This window comes from Sorex fumeus, unplaced genomic scaffold, assembly GCF_029834395.1.
Source record: "Sorex fumeus unplaced genomic scaffold, SorFum_2.1 ptg000033l, whole genome shotgun sequence".
NCBI lineage: Eukaryota > Metazoa > Chordata > Mammalia > Eulipotyphla > Soricidae > Sorex > Sorex fumeus.
In genome coordinates this window covers 6,858,953-6,880,748 of record NW_026606090.1, presented here as the reverse complement: position 1 = coordinate 6,880,748, position 21,796 = coordinate 6,858,953, and the positions used below count along the sequence as shown (strand labels likewise).

Here is a 21,796-nt window from a genome sequence, read left to right as displayed (position 1 = left end):
GTAAGTGTTTTTGGAATCAAGTGAAATTATATGTTGAGCATTTCATTTTATTTTGGGGGTCAGGAGTGGGTTGTGTGGTTTGGGCCACACTCCACAGCTGCTCACAGCTCTGTGCTCAGGCTGTAGCTGGCTGTAGGTTGCTGAGGGTTGAACCTGGGCTTCTTGCATGTAAAGTATGTACTCCAAGCGATGAAGGAAATGTTCTCTCTTTGATCCTGATGGTCAGTATTTTTTCAATTAATTTTTTGGGGTCTGTGCCATGTTCAGTGATGCCCAGAGGCTCTTCCTGTCTTGCTCAGGAATGAATCCTGGATGTGCTTGGGGGACTATGTGTAATATGAGGGATTTGAACTGAGGTCAACTGGATGGAAGGAATAACTATTATTAGCTACTCCTTCTCCTCTTCCTCCTTCTTCTGCCCTCAACTTTGGTCCATAATGTTCAATATTTTATGTTATTATTTATTTTTAATGTTCAGTATTTTAAAGGTGAACTTTATTATATATGGTAATATACTGGCAAGCTACCCGTGGTGTATTCGATATGCCAAACACAGTAACAACAAGTCTCATGATGGAGACATTACTGGGCCCGCTCGAGCAAATCAATGAACAACGGGAGGACCGTGACCGTGACCGCGACTTTCATACATAGTTTTTATGACTGTTTCTTTTCTTTCTTTTTTGGCCTTTTGGGTCACACCCAGAGATGTTCAGGGGTTAATCCTGCACTCAGGAATTACTACTCCTGGCAGTGCTCGGAGGACCATATGGGATGTTGGGGGTCAAACCCAGTTGGCCGCGTGCAAGGCCAACACTCTACCCACTGTACCATCATTCTAGGCATGCTCATTTTTTGTTTTATGTTTTGTTCCCTGTGCTGAGGATGACTCTCAGGACTTCACACATACAGGGCTAGTACCCTACTACTGAACAACATCTCTGGCCATATATTATATGTGTACTGAATCTTTCTATCCTTCCCTCAAATTCTCCAGAGCCGCACTGAGTTTGATGTCCCATGCCCATCCTGACAGAGCACTGCCAGGGACTTGTCAAGCAGGGGGACAGGTAGTTTTCAGGAAGTTTCCCTATTAGGGTATCTGAGAGTCCCATTTGTTTACTGGCCAACTCAGTGTTAGACTGTGCCTTCAGCGTCTCCTCTCCGAGAAGACAAATGATGGACACTGAATGGAAACTGACTTAGATCTGAGTCCTGTGCTTAGGTCAGGCCCCAAATAAAAATGATGTCTTTGGATTTATGAGTGGCAGAGTATTGGGGCCAGCCGGCTGGCTCCCACCAGACTGGAAGTGTGCAGGATCTGAAAACTTCTGAATTGATGGAGAGAGAATGCTGTGGAACTATTTCAGAAATGCCCTGTCTTTTGCTCATAGCCGTGGGCTGTTAATAGCTGAAATAATCACTAGATCGCTTTTATTTTTGCCATTATTATCGGTCTGCATTGGCTTGATTTAGATGACAGAAATGTGTCTGGAATTCCTCTGTTTAGCTGAATCAATTTACATTACAACCAATTTGGTAAATGTTTGATTTTACAGTCATGATTAGCACAAAATCTGTGTGAAATTATTTTGTGTGTTTCAATTCTAGTTTGAAGAGATTTAATACTTACGGATAGTCTCAAGAAAATATGTTTTCATTATTATAGAGGCTGTATCACTGTCATCCCATTGTTTATTGATTTACTCAAGCGGGTGCCAGTAATGTCTCTATTTGTCCCAGCCCTGAGATTTTAGCAGTCTCTCCTTACTCGTCTTTCCCAACGATTGGAAGCTTTTTCAGGGTCAGGGGAAATGAGACCTGTTATAGTTACTGGTTTTGGCATATCGAATACTCCATGGGTAGCTTGCCAGGCTCTGCCCGTGCAAGCAGGATATTCTCGGTAGTTTGCCGGGCTCTTTGAGATAGAGATATATATATATAATATTTATATTTCTCTTTATATATATAAAATATATTTATATTTCTCTCTATGATTTGTTGCCTACTGTCTGAACTCCATCAAATATGGTGTGGTAATCATGGAAAATGGGTAGGAAGTGTCTTATCATGTGTTGTGCGGCTGCAAAGCCACAAAGAGCCGTCATGGTCCAGAAAGCGGCCATGCGGTCCGGAAAGTCACCTGGATCGTGGTGGCAGGTGGTGGTGGTTGGGTAGTGGAGGTCAGCTGCCTGCCGGGGCTGGGTCCCTTGGGGTGGGGAGGGCTCTCACCTGCCCCCCAACTGGGGCACCCCGAGTGAAAACAGCCTGGTTATAATTTGCTTTAATAACAAATAACTGATGGCAGATTTTCCTCTAAGTGAGACACATATTTATATAGTATGTTCCCATGAATATAAAAATGAATATTAAAAACAAAAGTAGACTCAAATGCATCAATCAGCTTTATTGTAATATGTTCCTGAAATTTTATGGGAATTCAGTTTTTGTGAATTGAATAGTTTTGTTAATTGAATTTATAGTATAAATTTTTCCAAATGCACGGAGAAATTATGGTAACAGTTACTTGTGAATACAGATGGTGGGTGAAAAGATGTTTGATATATTTCTCTTGATATGTGTTTTGCATATCCAAAATATTTGGCAGCAAAACAATAATTTTGTGAAATCACTGCAGTAAAAAATAAAATCACAGGACAGTGCATTTTGAGCCTTTTGGCTTTGAAGTATGCTAAGATGGTTGCTGTTGAAAGCCATATAAAATAAATCCATAAAAAAAAATTCTAGTTTCGGGGCTGGAGCAATAGCACAGCGGGTAGGGCATTTGCCTTGCACGCGGCCAACCCAGGTTCGATTCCCAGCATCCCATATGGTCCCCTGAGCACCGCCAGGAATGATTCCTGAGTGCATGAACCAGGAGTAACTCCTGTGCATGGCCAGGTGTGACCCAAAAAGAAAAAAAAAAAAAAAAAAAAAATCTAGTTTAAACCATCACGTTTACAGAATTAAAATCTCTGGATAGCCTTAAGCAAATACAGGTAACAGCCACAATAAAAATTTGGCTCCACCTCTAGGCCTCATTAGGAACCTTGTTACATTTTCCAGAAGTTTCTTAAGTGTGGAAATTTAAGCTCAAGGCTTCAGCCGGTTCTACACTGCATCCTCGTCTTCATCTCCCCTGGTTCAGAAGCTAAAGCATGGACCAGAAACGTTTTTGATGTATTAAGAGAGAAAGTGATCGATTCTATGTCCTTTGCCTTCCTGCTGTGAAATTTTCCAGGGGCTGGGCAGTTCCTTGGGCCCTTGGCCTGGGCTCTGCAGCTCTTTGCATAGCGTTTGCATTTGTGTAGCTGCGCTTACCTGCAAATCCTGGAGCGGGCTGCGGATAGGAAAACTAGCCCAACAGGTTTGCCTTTCCCTTTCGAAGGGGGTGGGGACGGGCCGCGTCATTGGTGGAGACGGTGAAGGGTAGAAACTATTTTAAGGAATATTGATGCAGCTCACTGACCGTTTTCTCTGGGTTGTGTGCACCATCCTTTTGGGACACTCGTTTGAGACTCTGTCTTCATGAAGTTCAAGTACAGGGAAACTAGAAGGAGAAGTTAAGAAACTTGAATAAAGACAAGGTGGTGACAGGAAAAGGAAAAATAATAGAGGAGAAAGAAAAAAGAACCCACGCTAGGGCCAGGACAGTTGTTGGCGCATCATCTTGGTGCTTTGTTTGAGCTGCATGTATCCTCGGAGGTCACGGTATCGATTGGAGAATGAGTTTCAGTGAAAAACGACACTGCCGTGGGCATGGGCTGGGGTCAGGGCTGAAGTTAATTAAGGTGATTAGGAGGATTGATGGCAGGATGTTAGAGTGTCTCCCATCCAGCCTTATCTGGGAAGCACGCAGCTGCCCATCAGCTCAGCGGTAATAAAAGATAGAACCTTTATTCATTTATTCTGTCATTTGTCTTCTTTATCTATTAGTCGAAAGTGTCGTTTTTTAGAGATTGTGACTTGGGGAGCATTCTGGAGGTCTCCAGGACAGTCTTTAGGGGGATCTGATGTTAGAAGTGGCTTGTCCAGAGCCTTTCGAATAGTCTCATTTCCTTTCCTATCATCACTCCAGCTGGCTGAGAATCCCTCCTCCTGAATGGTTGAGACTTCACTCATCTCTCTGCTTGAGCCTCTTCTTACCTGGCATTATTTTTCCCACCCTGTCATTGGAGGGGTAGTACAACACGTAGAGCCTTGCATGTGCCCCCCCCCTCCACATTTGCCTTGCATGTGCCCCCCCAAGTCAATCCGCAGCACCCCATGGTCCCTGCCCACCCACCCACCCACCCCAGCACTGCTGGGAGTAAATTCTTGAGTGAAGAGCCAAGAGTAACCCCAGAGCACTGCCTCTGCTGGTGTGGCTCAAAAAAAACAAAATAAAACCTAGATATAATTAATTCTTTTCCTTTCATCCCCAAAGTTCTACTATAATCCTCTCCCATCAATCTCCCTACACGGAGTAAATTTAGGGGTGTCCCAGAGCTCATATTTCTTACTCACTCTCTCCAAACTCCTGCTCTCCCGGTCCACCCTTAGCTGAAGCTCAGATGACCCCGTCCCACCTCCCAGTGGGCTTCAGCCTTCTCTGATGATGTATGAACTTGCTTCCACTTCTCACTTCCTGAGCTTCTCTTGCTCACCATGCCCTTGACCTTCGGTACCCTCCTCTTCTCCCCTCTCACCCTAGCTGTCCACCCACGCCTCCCATCAGAGCCACTGGACAGCACCATTCATGTCCACACGTGAAAGGCATCGAACCATCTGGAAGGCTTGGCTCTGGCTTCTGGGCTGTTGTGCTGGGTTTGATCACGCTTGCAGGGTTCTGTGGATGCCTCGAGCATTTGCTTCAGGTTATCCTGCCCTTCCCTGAACCAAACAAAGCCAAGAGCTGCCCTGGTCCTCAGCGCACTCTGCTTCCCTACCTCCCAGCCAGAGTTGGATGCTCAGGTTCCTTAGTCTTTTGCCTCCCAGCCTCTTGCTTTTCTTTGAATTTCCTGTCCACCCCTTAATTCTCTAAGCAGTGTCGAGCTCTCTCAAGTGTAGGCTTTCTTGCTGAGTTTTTTCAGCTTCCCTGCATACTGAGTGGAGATAAGACAGCTCATCATAATCGAAAGGACACCTTCAGTGCCCCTTAATAAGGCAGTGAGTGTCTGCGTTTTTATGATTTTGATGATTTTCCTACTTTGGACAAACTTGCAGGCTGTCGAATGTAGCCTGCCCACAGGGCAGAGTCTGGCAAACTCCCCGTGGCGTACCAAATATGCCAAATACCAGTAACAATGATGGGTCTCATTCTCCTAAAGAGCCCTGAATATAATCTCAGGGCTAGGATGAAAGAGACGTTACTGGGGCCTGCTCGAGGCAACCGACGATTAACAGGATGATGAAATGAAATGAAATGATGCTTTGTCCCCTAAGCCACATCTATCTTTCTTTCTTTCTTTCTTTCTTTCTTTCTTTCTTTCTTTCTTTCTTTCTTTCTCTTTCTTCCTTCCTTCCTTCCTTCCTTCCTTCCTTCCTTCCTTCCTTCCTTCCTTCCTTCCTTCCTTCCTTCCTTTTGCATTTTGGGTCACACCTGGCGATGCACAGGGGTTACTCCTGGCTCATGCACTCAGGAATTACTCCTGCTGTTGCTCGGGGGACCATATGGGATGCTGGGAATCAAACTCGGGTCGACTGCATGCAAGGCAAACGCCTTCCCTGCTATGCTATCACCCAGTCCCAAACCCATCTTTTAAACATGAAACGTTCCCTTTGTTTTTAAAAGAAATTTTTTTGGGGGGGCAGGAAAAGTGCGTTGGCTATCCGTGGTGGTGCTCAGAGTTTACTCCCAGGTCTGTGCTCAGGAATCACTCCTGGGGGTTTTGGGAGACCCCATGTGGTGTCCTGGACTGGACCAGGATCAGCAGTGTGCCAGGTGAGCACCTTACCCCCTGTGCTGTCTCTGGCCCAAGTGAGATATTCTTAATGGCAGTCTTCTATAGATGGGAGATATTTGGAAAATGGGGGAAAGAAAGTTAAATCCTTAGGGAGATCTTATTAGAGGTTCGTTGAACTCCTTATTATAAAATACTAATGCGTCCTCAGGTTTTCCTTCTTACAGTTACCTGGGGCTTCTAATAGGTGGAAGTATATTCGTTACTAATTCTAGGTGAGACTAATTACAGGAAATAATAGTAGATGACTAAGCCTGGTTAATTTTAGTGTGCCTTGGAGAGTACGTTTGCCAAGTGTCAAGAAATAATGGTTGAAGGAAGAGGAACATCTGGCTCCTCCTCTCCTATAGATAAACCTTACACACGAAACATCAACCCAGGCAGAGTTCCTTTTTCCTGCCTCTTCTGTGTTTAATTCCTCCTTTGGTAAATGCAGAGTACTTTACCCCAGAGATCTCCTCCCCTGCCTCCTGCGCGCAGTAGTAGGGCTAAGAATTAAAACATCTCTTTAGCAATAACTGTAATAATAACAGTAATAAAAACCAGGTTAGGAGAGATTATTAATACACAAACGATTCCTGACTGTAATTTGCCCGTTTTTGATACTCCCTCTGAGCACTGGGAGGTAACTGATTCTTGCAGGGCTGAGACTTTATTTGGAATGTTTCAAATTTCTAAACTATGGCTTTTTTGTTTTGTTTTGTTTTGGGTTTGTGTGCGTGTGTGTGTGTGTGTGTGTGTGTGTGTGTGTGTGTGTGGTCACACACAATGATGCTCATGGGTTACTCCTGGCTCTGCATTCAGGAAATACTCCTGGCATTGCTCAGGGGACCATATAGATGCTGGAGATTGAACCCGGGTCGACCACATGTAAAGCAAAAGCCCTCCCCGCTGTACTGTCTATCACTTTGACCCCAGGAAATGAAATTTTGATTTGAAGTTTTCCCCTATATTCATTATGGTATTCTGCTAATTAAAATCCCAGTAAAAGAGGGTTGTGTATGTATAATGGAACATTTAAAAATGTGACACAAGGGCCAGAGAGAGAGTACAGTGGGTAGGGCATTTGCCTTGTAGGTAGCAGACCGAGTTCAATCCCTGGCATCCCATTTGGTCCCCGAGGACTGCCATGAGTAATTCCTGAGAGCAGAGCCAGGAGTAAAGTCTGAGTATCACTGGATGTGGCCCCCCAACTCAAAACAGATAAGAAAATGTGATACCAGCATCATTTAAAACCATTATTTTATTTTGATTTGGGGGCCACAAAGGATCATGCTCATAGGCTACTCCTGGCTCAGTGTTTGGGGGTCCTTTCTGCTGTATTTAGGGAGAGGATATGGTGCCAGGGATTGAACCTGGATTTCCTGCATGCAGAGCTTGAATGCCAGCCTATAAGCATCACCTTTTCAAAGATCATATGCCTGTATGAACCTCAGACCTCATATAATGTCAGTGATATGATGGATGGAAACTTCCCATATTAGTTTAAGGATGAGATCAGGCTCATCACAAAAATATTGCCTTATTGTTTGCTAAATGTTGGTGGCATGGTACAGGTGTCAGGAGATAACTGGAACTCTTCTTGAGTTGCAGGAAAAGAAACCCACACCTTTTATATGCAAATTATCTATCTAGATAGATACCCTCACTGCATAGATATGTATATTGAAGTGCATTTTTTATTATTTTTGGAGAAGACCAGTGGTTCCAAGATGGAATGCAATGCATATTTGTTTGTTAGTATTTTGGGACTCTAATGGTAGTTTTCAGGGCTTACTCCTGGCTCTTTGCTCAGGGATCATGCCTGGCAATACTCCAGGATCATATGTGGTGTAGGGGATTGAACAGGACTAGCCATCTGCAAGGCAGGCACCTTAAGCTCTGTACTGTCTTTTTGACCCCAGATTATTCTATATATTTGAGCTAGCCATGCAATAAAGGTGGAACTTATTTTAGTGCTATCACTTTCTTTAAAGTGCTGGAGCGATAGCACAGCGGGTAGGGCGTTCGCCTTACAAGCGGCCAACATGGCCGACCCGAGTTCGATTCCTCTGCCCCTCTCGGAGAGCCCGGCAAGCTACCGAGAGTATTCGATATGCCAAACACAGTAACAACAAAGTCTCCAATGGAGACGTTACTGGGCCCGCTCGAGCAAATCGACAATCAACAGGAGGGCCTTTACCTTTACCTTTATCACTTTCTTTAAAAAGAAAAAAAATTAAATGGGTGGGACCACACCTGGTGGAGCTCAGGGGCTATTCCTGGCGCTGAGCTCAGGGAACCATATGGTGTCCAGTCAGGGTCAGCTGCATGCAAAGCAAGCACTTTACTTCCTGTGTTATCTCTCAGGACCATTTTTCATTTGTTTCCTTAGCATCTACCAATCTGGTCTTTTATGAAGCAAATCCTATTATCTCCTTAAACCCTAAATTGTATAATGGTAAGAGATCTCCAAGGTTGTCTGCTAGAATAGTCTCACCTGTGGGAGGAAGGAAATTTGGTGTAGAAATGAAATTACTAACAGAACAGGGTTTCAGATTTTGGAATGATTTTGGACACATGTCATTTAAGTTTTTATTTTCCTTTCATTATAGGACTTCTTTTGACAGCCCTTTAAAGTAGGATTTTCATAATTCAAATGACTTGAAATGTGAGTCACCTGTAAAAACAGTCTCAGGTTATCCAAATAGGATGCATATCCCCCCCAAACCAAAAATTTAAATACACAGAAGTTTATTGGAATATCTATCTAAAGTAGTATCAATCATATTTTATTAATACCCTCATTTCCAAATTTGTTTCTAACTGGTACAATTAAGTTGGATGTATAGTTCTTCTCAGATTTTTTAACATCCTCTCTGCTAATTTTTTTTTTTAAAAAAAGGACAGACCAAACAGGAAGTGCTTAGGAATCAGCATTGTGAGCGCACCAGAGGTGTTAGATATTTTTTTCTCGATGTGGGGGAGGTGGGCCACATGAGTGGGGCTCAAGTTCTGCGCTCAGGTCTCACTCCTGGCAGTGTCCTGGGGACTGTGGGTGCTGCCCAGGATTTGAACCAGGGTTGGCTGGCAAGTGCTTTCACCCTGTGTTCTCTCTTCTGCCCTAGGGATATTCTTTTTGTACATTAGAGAAGCACCTCATTAGGTGATTAAATTCGTGTGTTTCATATTGTGGAGTGTAATCTAAGCATTAGGCTGATGCAGACTCTCAGGTTTAAGCATTTACTGAAGGCTTTCTTCTCAGCATCCGTTCCTGTGTGGACGAGGTACCAAGGGTGGTGGCTGTGAGTGCCCATCTTGTCCACTGTTCATATCTCTGTTTTCTGGGGTTCACCATCTCCTCCCACCCGGTGATGTGGCAGAAGGGCCCTGGCTTTGGGCCAACTCCTGCTGGTAAGCAAGAGCCCTGGGTGTCTCCTTACAGCTGTACCACCTGCCCCCAGATGTCTGCTAAGATAACTCCACCCTCTGCTGGTGGAGGGAAGCCCAGCCAGAGCCCTCGGAATATGCCACAATAGCAGCAGCCAATACCAGGACCAAATTTTTCACCCATCCTCCCCTCACCCCCACCTTCAACAGGCCACTTCCTGTAAAGTCCCAGCTGCAGAACTGAATTTTGGAATGACGTTGTTTGTGGTCTTCTTCCCTGTGGTATTTGGTATATATAAACCTGCTAATGTGGTACTTCTGAAAAGTTATACCAGCTTTCTTTTTCCTTTGTTTTTTTTTGTTTGTTTGTTTTCTTTTTGGGTCACATCTGGTGGTGTTCAGGGGTTATTCCTGGCTTTGCACTCAGGAATTACTCCTGGCGGTGCTCAGGGGACTATATGGGAGGCTGGGATTCGAACCTGGTAGGCCATGTGCAAGGCAAAGGCCCTACCTGCTGTGCTATCACCCAGCCCCATCAGCTTTCTTTTTCTTAAAGTGACAGAGTCAGGATTGGGATAGCAGGAAGAGAATGTTTTCCTTTCTGCCCTTTCAAGTGATTTTGATAGCCCTGCCCCCCTTTTTTTGCATTTTGGGTCACACCTGGCAATACGCAGGGGTTACTCCTGGCTCTGCACTGAGGAATTACTCCTGGTGGTGCTCAGGGGACCATATGGGATTCTGGAAATCGAAACTGGGTCGGCCACGTGCAAGGCAAACGCCCTACCCGCTGTGCTATCTCTGCTCCCCCCCCTCCTTTTTTTTTGAAAAGTAAAAGTGACTTAGAAATTTTGACTAAAAGTCTCTGACTGAAAGTAAATTTGGATTCATTCATTGTATGAAATTGGTGAACTGGGACCAGATTTTGTCTTTCACTTGTATTTCTAGAACGAAGATCTTCACTTCCATTACAAGTTAAGTTCTTCCTGCTCAATGATTGGGACCATTCATTTGGTTCCAGTGGTGACTTTTGGTGATCTCAGAGTTCCCTAGTTCCCTATCTTTAGTTATCAGCTACCAACAGCTAAGTGGAGCTGTTCTCCTCCCAAAGAAGGATTTTCGCTCATACCTCCCCCCCCCCACACACACCCCTCAGTGGCTCTCTCAGTTCATTCAAGATGCGAGGCTGTTGCTACATAACTACTTTGAGGAAGATGGGAGGGTGTCTGGACGAACCACCGGAAGCCTTAATCTTCTCAATCATCCCTCTCCATCTTCCCTACAAAGCGAGATGTCATGTCCCCCACCCCCCACCCCGGCACTTGGTGACTTACACTCCACACAAGACCACAATTCACTTTTGAGCACGAGGCATAAAAAAGATATGTGTTTGCAGTCAGGCTGTTTAACAACGTGGCAGCAATACAACTGAGTTTCTGCCCCACTGGGCCCCCAGACAGAGGGGGGGTGATTTGTTGATGTGTTTTCAGTTTAATTTCCTCCCTCTCTTCACGTGATAAGATCATGAACAGGGCTGAAATGGTTGAACAGTGGACATGGTCGAAGCGGAGAGTGAGAGCGGGAGGTAAGGCAGTACCTTCTCTTGCGGCTGCCTCATGCAGGACAACTCTGGTTCGAATCTTCAGTGATACCACGTACGAGCACTGAGCACTGAGCACTGAGTTATGAACAGACCCCAAACCCTGCTGAGTGTTCCCTTCCATCCCTAGGCACACGTTAGCTCAGTGAACTGAGACCCCCGATCTGCATGCAGGACTCCTGGGGTTCAGTCTCCCACACAGCATGATCCCTTGAGGGCTCCAAGGGTCAACCCCTGAGCACAGAGTGGAAATAGCTCCCGAGCACTGCTGGGTGGGGCCCCAAGTCACAGTTCCTCCCCTCTTAATAAAGAGATGCGAAGGTGTGGGCACATAACCCAGCAGTAGAGTGCTCACCTTCCTGTGGGAGTGCCGAGTTCGATCTTCGACACTGGGGAGGGAATAAAAATGGACAGTGAAGCCCTGTGGTCTATGGGAGGTTCGGTTTTTGCTTTGTCTCTGCTTTGTAGAGTCTTCCTCCTCTGTCCAAGGGGAACAGCTGTTTGGGACGCTGAGTGGTCTGAGCACCAAGTGAGATTATGCTCGTAAAGCCTGGGCTGGGGTGGCTTGCAGGCGGGCCCCTTTTGAGAGCCGCTGCTTAATGATAGTTTTGCATGAGGAGATGAGTTCCAAGCGCTCTGTAGGTGACCGGCTCGTTCCCGGATTGCCCAAGACTTTCATTTCCTGGGAAAGCCCCGCCTTGTGGGTTTCCCCACTGATCTGGGCAAAGCAGGTCGAGGACTCGGTGGCTTTAGGGCCATCAACACATAATAACCTAGTTGCTGTCTCCTAGGATGTCCATTACGTCTTCAGTAGCTCACGAGCCTAGGAAGTGTGGTCTTGATGTTTGTAACTAAAAAGTCGAAGGAAAGAGAAGCAACTGTGTTAGAAGGAAGGAGGGGAACGCTGCATCCAAGGTGTCTTGAGTGCATGTGCAAGGCACCCCGAAATCCCAGATTGCTTTCCATGTTCTTGGTGGTATTTCATTTAAGGGGTCTTTTTGGGACCATTTATGATGGTGCTTCCCAAAATGATCAGGGGCATTTTTTTTTATCTTTATGAATTTTCCATTGTATGTTCTTGTGTTCCTGTTGCAGATTTTAGTCCATGTAAACCATTGTTGCCTGAGAATCTATGTTTTTCTTCCTTCTCTTGTTCTAATGCCTGGGAGGAGGCATCACATTTGCAAATGAGAGTTTGGGTCATGCAGTATTGAAGTAAAGTGTCATCTGATAGCCCCCCTTGTCTTGCCCCAGCTCACATAAATGCCAGACCCTATGGAATGGGTTAGCTATCCTTATTAAAGCTCGCATTGTTTCCTCTCCTGGATACAGGCATATATTAAAGACTAGGTGAGATGGATCGGCAGATTGGCATTTGTAGCGTCTTTGATACTAGTATGTTCCTCAGTATTCTGGCAGTGGGGTGCAGTCAAGTATCAGCGGAATCCGAGAAACCAAGGAAACGTTTGGAGAGGGTGACTCATTCCTGGCTAGTTCCAAATAGACAAGTGCCAGGGAAGCAAGGGGCAATTGTGTGAGCATTAGGTGACCTGGACACTGAGTGTGATCAGAGCTGTACCGGGCTCATTGGCTGATGGTAGTCACTTTGGGGTAAGTGGAGTCCTGGATGTCAAAGCTGGTGGACTCCTGCTGCAAAGGAGCAGTGTGTGGGAGGAAGATACGTACTTCGGAGCAAGTCCACCGAGTGTGGGATGTAGATCACCTCTTTTTGATAGAAAATGAAAACAGTTGGGAAAATATAAATGGGAAAAGAGAACAACCAATTTGACAATGAAAATTTACTACTGGTCACAGTTTGCTACTGTTATTTTAATTATTTCATGTAGCAGTGTCCTCCCATTGTTCATCAGTTTGCTCGAGTGGGCACCAGTAACATCTCCATTGTGAGACTTGTTGTTACTGTTTTTGGCATATGGAATACTCCAAGGGGAGCTTGCCAGGCTCTGCTGTGTGGGTGGGATACTCTCAATAGCTTGCCGGGCTCTCCGAGAGGGATGGAGGAATTGGACTCGGGTCAGCCATGTGCAAGGCAAATGCCCTACCTGCTGTGCTTTCATTCCAGCCCAGTTATTTCATGAACTATATGTACATATAATACATATAAATTTGGGGTTTTTTTTTTTTGCTTTCTAGCGTTATGGGCATTAACTCACAGTAAAATTCCTTTAAAAGCATTTCATAATTTGGTGTTTGTAAAATGTATGATAATTTGATGAAAACTCTACTGCTAAGTTGGTAGTGGTTTCTGGTTTGTTTGCTTTAAAGTGAATGTAGGGAAGATCTGCATGAATAGGGATTTCTGATTTGAGTTTTGTAAATGTGAAATAATGTGCAGGTTGTTTTTTTAGAATATTTGCACCTATTTTTTTTTACCTACTACTGCCCGGTTTGAGCACTATCATGGCAAATTATTACATCCTTGCTAATTGTATAAAGGGCTAATCTATTTTGTTCATTTGTTGAACCATTCAGCAAAATTTTGCCCCTAGGTCACTGGATACTCTACTGGTGATGTGAATATGAGGGTGTTGCCAGGTATACAGTCTGAGGGGATGGGTTAATTTTTTCACACGGAATTCATGGGAGGATAGATCTAGTCAATGGATCACATTCAATAAACTGTCAACTCGCATCCATTTTATTATATGGGGGGTTAGGCCATATCAGGTGGTGCTCAAGGGCTACTCCTCTGTGTTGGAGGACAATATGTGGTGTCAAGAATTGAACCAGTGTCAACCACATGCAAGGAAAGAGCCTTACTTCCTTTTAAATTTTTTTATTTTTAATGAATCACTGTGAGGTACAGTTACAGACTTACAAACTTTAGTGATAGCGTTCCAGTCATACAATGATCAAGTACCCATCCCTCCACCAGTGCCCATTCTTTATCACCAATGCTCTCAGTATCCTTCCTGCCACCCACATCCCTCCCCACCCCCTGCCTCTGTGGCAGGCACATTATCTTTTACTCTCTCTTTTCTTTTGGGTGTTATGGTTTGCAATACAGTACTAAGTGGTCATCGTGTTAAGTCCATAGTCTACTTTCTGCACGCATCTCCCATCTTGAGTGAGCCCTCCAAGCATCATTTACTTGGTGGTCCCTTCTCTATCTCCGCTGCCTGTTTCCCCAAAGTGCCTTACTTTCTATACTGTCTTCCTGGTCCAAACTTATGTCCATTTTAAAGGACACAGAAGAAGAACCAGTAGGATAGTGAATCCTGTCCTGGAGTGGAGTGTTGTATGTATGTACAAAAAGTGTTGTAAGGTGGAAGAGCCATCAACAGTCTGCCTTAGGAGGATGTGCCAAGAACCACTCTAAGAATTTAACGCATTTCCAAAGGTTGGCAATAGTGGCATTATTCTCTTGCCCTGAATGCTTTATGAAAGTGCTAAGATGCTAGCTATCTCTTATGATGTATGTGCAAGTTGTATCTGTAGGATGTTATTTTTCATTTAATTTTTGTTCATAGTATGTTTGATGCATCCATATTCTTTTTGATTAGCTAGCTTAGTTTTATTAATTTACATTGTTCCAGGTCTCCTTAATTTTTTTTAACTTATATTCAGAAACTGAGGAGGAGTATTGTTGTTCATTGATTTGTTCGAGTGGGCACCAGTAACTTCTCCATTGTGAGATATGAATAAAAAAAAGTCACAATAACAGGTCTCATTCTCCTGACTCTGAAAGAGCCTCCAATATGGCAGCATTGGGAAAGACGAGTAAGGAGAGGCTGCTAAAATCTCAGGGTTTGGACGAATGAAGATGTTACAGGCGCCCACTTGAGTAACTTGATGAACAATGGGATGACAGCGATACAGTGACACAGTGATATTCAGTAACTACCTTTTAAACAAATAATCAGGTTTGAAAAAGAAAGTGCAAGAGTTTTCACAGATATACCATGCTGTACTATCCTTATCCTGCCCTGGAGTGGTACTTTTCTTTTTTCTGTTGTGTTTTGTTCAGTGCTTACACCCGGCTGTGCTCAGGGCTTACTCTTTGCTCTGTGTTCAGGGTCCCTCCCTGGGTAAGCATAGGGTTTGTAGCCTTTTCTGTTTGATTCCTTCCACTTAGTAATAAACAGAGACGGTTCCTCCATGTCTTCTCATGACTCGATCATTTAGTAGTGAATAACATCCTGTTGTCTGGATGTTCCTAACTTTATTTATCTGCCACCTACTGAAGGGCATGGTGGCTGAGTCCAGATTTGGCAATTGAGAATGAAGTTGTGAAAAACATCTCTGTGTGAGGTTTTGTAAGGACATAAGTTTTCAACTCTTTTTGGTAAATACCAAGGAGTGCTCCTGCTGGATTGTTTGGAAAGAGCATGTTTTGTTTGATAAGAAGCATCTAAACTGTGTTTTCAAGTGACCATATTTCCACCAGCTCCAAATGAGAATTTCTTTTGCTCTGCATGTTTATCTATCTTGTCTGTTCTCATATTCTGGATTTTGGCCATTTTGACAGCTCATCGTTTTAATTTGCATGATGTGGAATATCCTCTCACATTCTTATTTGATGTCAATATATTATATTTGGTGATGTGTCTGCAAAGGACCTTCAAGTCAGGTAATCTTTTGTATGTTTGAGTTTTTATAGTTGTTTTACATATTTTGAATAACAGTCTGACAAAATGTATCCTTTGCAGGCATTTTTTTCTCAGTTTGTTCCTTGTCTTCTTATTCTTTTAATCGTTCTCAGAGTAGGTATTTTTAATGTTAAAGAACTCTAGCTTATCAATAGACAGACTGAGTGATTTAGACTCCCTAGGACTTCATTTTCTGTGGATAGTTGTACTCTGTGATCCACTGCAATGTTTATGAATGTTGATATAATCTCGAATAATATTGATACAAACAATAGAATGCAACTGTGCAAGTGATATGTCTTTGCTGAAAATCTGTACCTTTTCAGGAAGAACTTTGACCTTGTAAAGATATAGTAGTCATTATTTTAGAGCCTATTTTACTATTTTATAACCATAAAAGTCACTGTCCTTCCATTGTTCATCGATTTGCTCGAGCAGGCCCAGTAACGTCTCCATTATGAGACTTCTTGTTACTGTGTTTGGTAGCTTGCCAGGCTGTCCGAGAGGGGCAGAGGAATTGAACCTGGCTCAGCCAGGCTGGCTGCGTGCAAGGCAAATGCCCTACCACTGTGCTATCACTCCAGCCCTTTTATAATAGTAAAATCTATTTTGCTATTTCTGAATAGAAATTTTTAGGATCCATGTATACATAATGCATGCACTCTTAAAGCCTGATTTTAGCATGGTGCTGGTAGCCACATGTAGTTACTTAAAATTTAAATTTGAGTTTCTTAGTTTCATTACTTTTGAGCTCTTCAGTTGAGGTTACTGTATTAAACCATTTCATTGCCACACAAAGTTCTACTGGGGGGATCTAAGAGTTCTAGAATACGTAGATTGTAGATCAGAATTACCATTTTGTGTGACTTCTTTTAACCTTGTGTTATTTTATTGAAGTAGAAGAAAGAAAATTGAACCCAGTGCAAGTATTTGTATTCATATTATTATTTTTGTTTTGTTTCTTGTTATTTATGACAGCTACTCTTCACTGTAGCTGAATGAATTTTTAGTGCCCCTTGTCTCATTAAGTGCAAAAACTAAATTCAAAACGTACTAGAAATCACCTGCATTTGGACGGATGACCAGTGTGTCTTTGGACCTCCAGTAACTAACAATATTCATCATAGATAGGCTAGAATAGAAACTACTGAAATAACTGCTTTGCATTAATTTAATTTTAGGAATGTGTAACACTCATACTAAAAAATTCTAATTTTCTTCTTTCTTGTCATTGCATAGGGGCAATACTAGGGAGATACATTAGAAGTAGAGAAAAAGGTAAACACAGTCCTGGAAAGTTTGCTCCCAGGTGGTTTCTTAATTCTCTTCCTCCATTGTCCTTGAATCATTGAGTAAATTCATCTCAGGATATAGAAACTGCATTTTCTCAATTTTTTAAACCCTCTTATTTATTCAAGCAATCTTTAACACAGACTTTCGTATGTTTATAATATGACATTTTTGTTCACCTTTAATGGTAGATTGTTATCTCATTTTGAGAATTCTCTGAAAATGTCTTTGGAGAAGAGGGGAGAGACAGCTAGAAATATGTTGTATTTTATATTGCAGTTTTTTCCCAGCTTATGGTCATACCTGATGATGCTCAAGGACTACTTTTGGCTTTGTGCTCAGGTCAGGGGTCATTCCTAGTGTTGGATGCCAAAGGTCCAACTCAGCAATGCTGGGTTTGAACTAGGGTCAGCTGCATGCAAGGCAAATTCTTTACCCCCTGGACTGTCTTGTCTCCGTGGGTCTCTATTTGCAGCTTGATTTTCATAAGACTCTTGTTTAAGTGCTATTGGTTTCGTGTTTGTTGTTGTTTATTTGTTTTTATGAGTGTTGTTTAAGGTTGTTTACAGTAAATTTTAAATATTGAGAGGGTACAGTTACTAAGACTGCATTTAGCTGATGAAAATTCATAGACTCTGATGGTTCAGGAGGAGGATGATCAAAATAGATTGTGATTTGGTGGTTTGCTTATAAATTAAATTTGACTGTTTCTTGAAATATTCTCATTCTGCCTGGTTTATTCATTGTTTATGTTCTTTCCTTATTCTGTAGAGTCTAAGGAGGCACGTTGGAAAGCAGAGTGAGAGCTTGAATGCTCTCGTGGCCTCACAGGTCGGGACCTTATTTGTGAAAATGACCGAGTTTGATTCTTAACTATTGTTTCTCACCATCCTTTCTCTCACTTGCCCTTTGCCAAGCTGTATTTTGTAGCCCCTGAAATGTTTATAAATGTTGTAGTCCCTAATAACTTTGATGCTAAACACTAAACACATGCAATTGATACATGGTCCTAGAACTGATCAATTTTAATTATATTTGAGTTTATGTCAGCATTGCCATTCTGTATTTTAGAAGTACAACCTTTCAGAGCCAGAGTGATAGTACAGTGAGAAGGTAGGGCATTTGCCTTGCACGTGGCTGACCTGGCTTCGAACACCAGTTCCCCATAAGGTCCCCCGATCCCTACCAGAAGCAGCCCCTGAGCACAGAGTCAGGAAGTAAACCCTGATCATCACAGGGTATACCCCCTAAAACAAACAAAAGCACTACCTTTCCACAGGCTGGAGCAATAGGACAGGGATAAAGGCTCTTGCCTTGCAAATAACCAACCCTAGTTCCATCCCTGGACCACATGTGGACACCAACCCCCCTCTCCCACCCCCCAGGCTGAGTCCTGCCAGGGCTCATCCCTGAGTTCAGAGCCAGGAGTTGGCCCTGAGCACAGCCGAGTGTAGACTCAACACTACCCCCTCCCCAGCGTCTTTAGAGAATAAAGAGGTTATTAGAATAAATGCTGAGAAAACCATTGTTCTTCCCTACTCCCCTTCCCTCCTCAGTGCTGTGATGACAGGGGCTTGTGTCCAGGCTGGCATGGGTGCTTGTCCAGTGGGGGTTGCCCAGCCGGTGCTCACACCATCAGCTGCCATTCTTACGGAGGCTTGCACCCCTTCTGTGGTGCTCACACACACACGCACACACCTGGTTGTGGTGTGACCTGAAATTGCCTGTGGCAAATAGCAGAGCTGCTCTGTGCATGTGGGATCCCAGGTATTTGAACCCATAACCACATGCTTGTGAGGCATATTCTCTAAGCCCCTGAGTTAGTCCTCTGCATCTCTGGGAAAATGTAAGTGCTCTTTTACTTTTTCTTTGTTTTGTTGTTGATTTACTTGTTTGGGGGTGGGGTGCGGTCACAACAGGCAGTGCTCAGGAGTCACTCTTGGTGGTACCGGGGGGCTCTATGCAGTGCCGGGGATTGAACTGGGATTGGCTTCAAGGTTGACGGCCATTGAGCTCTTGGCTTCATGCCAAGCAAGCATCATCACTCTGCATACTCTCTCTCCAGCACCATGAACTCATAAGTGATCTTTAGCCGTAGTTACTGTGTTCATTAGATAATGCTGAACAGAATTTCTGCTTCCTCGTTGGCAAAGGCAAAGCCTGTGTTCTATTTTTATTCTTTCGGTTTTGCTTTGGCTTTGGGGGTGTTACAACCCAGCAGTGCTCAGGGCTTTTCTCTTTGGCTCTGCACTCAGGGATCACTCCTGGTGGGCTCCTGGGGACCCTCAGGGAGGCCGAGGACCAAATCCTGGCTGGTGGGCATGCAAAGCAAACGCCCTCCTCATGATCCCATCTCCCCACCCACCCCAGCCACCCTGCATTTTGTTTGACGACACTTTCTGGTTTCCTTGCAGCGATGAAGTCTTACACTCCGTACTTCATGCTCCTGTGGAGTGCCGTGGGCATAGCCAAGGCTGCCAAAATCATCGTGGTGCCGCCCATCATGTTTGAGAGCCACATGTACATCTTCAAGACGCTGGCCTCGGCCCTGCACGAGCGCGGCCACCACACGGTGTTCCTGCTGTCGGAGGGCCGCGACATCGCCCCGTCCCGGCACTATAGCCTGCACCGCTACCCCGGCCTCTTCAACAGCACCACCTCGGACGCCTTCCTGCAGTCCAAGATGCGGAATATCTTCTCGGGCAGGTTGACGGCCATCGAGCTCTTTGACATCCTGGACCACTACACCCAGAACTGCGACATGATGGTGGGGAACCAGGCGCTCATCCGGGGCCTGAAGAAGGAGAAGTTCGACCTGCTGCTGGTGGACCCCAACGACATGTGCGGGTTCGTGATCGCGCACCTGCTGGGGGTGAAGTACGCCGTGTTCTCCACGGGCCTCTGGTACCCAGCCGAAGTGGGCGCACCTGCCCCATTGGCCTACGTCCCTGAGTTCAACTCCCTCCTCACCGACCGCATGAACTTACTGCAGCGGATGAAGAACACGGGTGTCTACCTCATCTCCAGGCTGGGTGTCAGCTTCCTGGTTCTCCCCAAGTACGAGAGGATCATGCAGAAGTACAACCTGCAGCCCGAGCGGTCCATGTACGAGCTGGTCCATGGCTCCAGTCTCTGGATGCTGTGCACGGACGTGGCGCTCGAGTTCCCCCGGCCCACGCTGCCCAACGTGGTATACGTCGGGGGCATCCTCACCAAGCCGGCCCGGCCACTTCCAGAAGTAAGGTTTGCCAAAATCCTTGATCGTCATAGTTTTTTTTTTTTTTTAACCATATGAAGGCCAGTTTGTCAGTTTTTTTTCTTTTTGGGTGACACCCAGCGATGCTCAGGGGTTACTCCTGGCTCTGCACTCAGGAATTACTCCTGGCAGTGCTCACTGGACCATATGGGATGCTGGGAATCAAACCCGGGTTGTCTGCATGCAAGGCTAACGCCCTACCCGCTGTGTTTTCGCTCCAGTTTGTCAGTTTTGATTCTTTTCGGTGGGGTGTTCCTCCTCGGTGGTGCTTGGGATTTATTTATGGCTCTGCGCTCAGTGACAGTTCTGGAGGTGTTTGGGGTGGAGGTGGTGTGTGTCAGGGGCTGCCTGGTACTGGATGGGGTCAGCTGCGTGCAAGGCAAGTGCCGTCAGCCATGAGTGATGTCAGTGATGGTTCCGTTTTTGTCAGAAGTAGGAACGGCTGTGTACAGGGGGAGAGTTCACGGCCCCTCAGCATTATAGACCCGAGACCTGTCAAGGCCCCTTGTGCCTTTTTCCCTTCTTGCATCGTGCAGCTGCCTTGAATGAGCATCTCTGGAAGGGAAAACACTTCTCTCTGCCCGGTGGTACTTAGCTTGTCTGGAAGACAAGTTTCCATTTAGTCATGGTGGTCTGGGCTAATGGGTTCGTTCGTTCATTCAAAATGAGTGTAAGTCATCACCTTTATTTTGCTTATTTTTATTTTTATTTATTTTATTTTTTAGGTTTTTGGTCTTAGGGCACACCCAGCAGGGCTCTGGGCTTATTCCCAGCTCTGTGCTCAGAGATCTCACCTGGTAGGGTTATGGGACCAGACACATAGTTTTCAATGAAACCTTGGATCCTCCTTTCTGTTCCTCTCCCAATTGTAGGAGCACAGTCTCTAAGACTAGATTAGGCCCAGTCAATGCACTGTCTGTAGCACTGTCCTCCCGTTGTTCATCAATTTGCTCGAACGGGCACCAGTAATGACTCCATTGTGAGACTTGTTGCCACTGTTTTTGGCATATCGAATACCCCACGGGGAGCTTGCCAGGCTTTGCCGTGCGGGCGAGATACTCTCAGTAGCTTGCCAGGCTCTCCGAGAGGCGGGGAGGAATCAAACCCGGGTCAGCCGCACTCAAGGCAAATGCCCTACCAGCTGTGCTATCACTCCAGCCCTGCTGGAGTCAATGCAACTAAATAGAAACCAGGTGATTAGAGACCCTCCTTTTGCAGACATGACCACTGGCAAGTCTAGGGCCAATCAGGCATAAGATGAAATCACCTTGTTTTGGAATCACCTTGTTTTGGGTTCCTAAGCAGGTTCACTAATTTTAAAGAAGAACCATGCTTCCCCGCAATGCCATTTCAAAGATGAGATCCAGGGTTCTTTATGAAAACATATGTATTCTCTAAGTAAAACTTGAGTGCTTTTTGCTGGCTGACTTCTCCGTGAATTCTGCCCTCCATCCTATTTTATTTTTTAATCAGTCATCTTAAATTCATAGGGGCCCACCCTGCCTAGCTACTGTTTGAGCGGGTTTGCAGCAACACTTGTTACCCCCCTTTTGCCAAACCTATACATGGATGCATGTCCACAGACAGACTGAAAGCACTCTTTTTTTTTTTAATTGACTCACTGTGAGATACAGCTACAAAGCTTTCATGTTTGAGTTTTAGTCATACAGTGATCAAACACCCACTGCTCATTCTCCACCACTAATGTCCCCAGTATGCCCCCTTCGCTTGC

At 44.7% G+C, this 21,796-nt stretch overlaps 1 protein-coding gene across 3 annotated transcripts in view; it reads left to right on the top strand.

Annotated features, from left to right (window-relative positions):
* Nucleotides 1-21,796, top strand: part of UGT8 (UDP glycosyltransferase 8) — a 76,583-nt gene that overhangs the window by 5,136 nt on the left and 49,651 nt on the right. For all 3 annotated transcript variants that reach the window (XM_056116685.1, XM_056116684.1, XM_056116683.1), the window contains exon 2: nucleotides 19,223-20,046. In XM_056116685.1, the coding sequence (XP_055972660.1) occupies nucleotides 19,225-20,046 (822 nt within the window). In that variant the 5' untranslated portion in view covers nucleotides 19,223-19,224. The remainder of the gene's footprint in view (nucleotides 1-19,222; nucleotides 20,047-21,796) is intronic.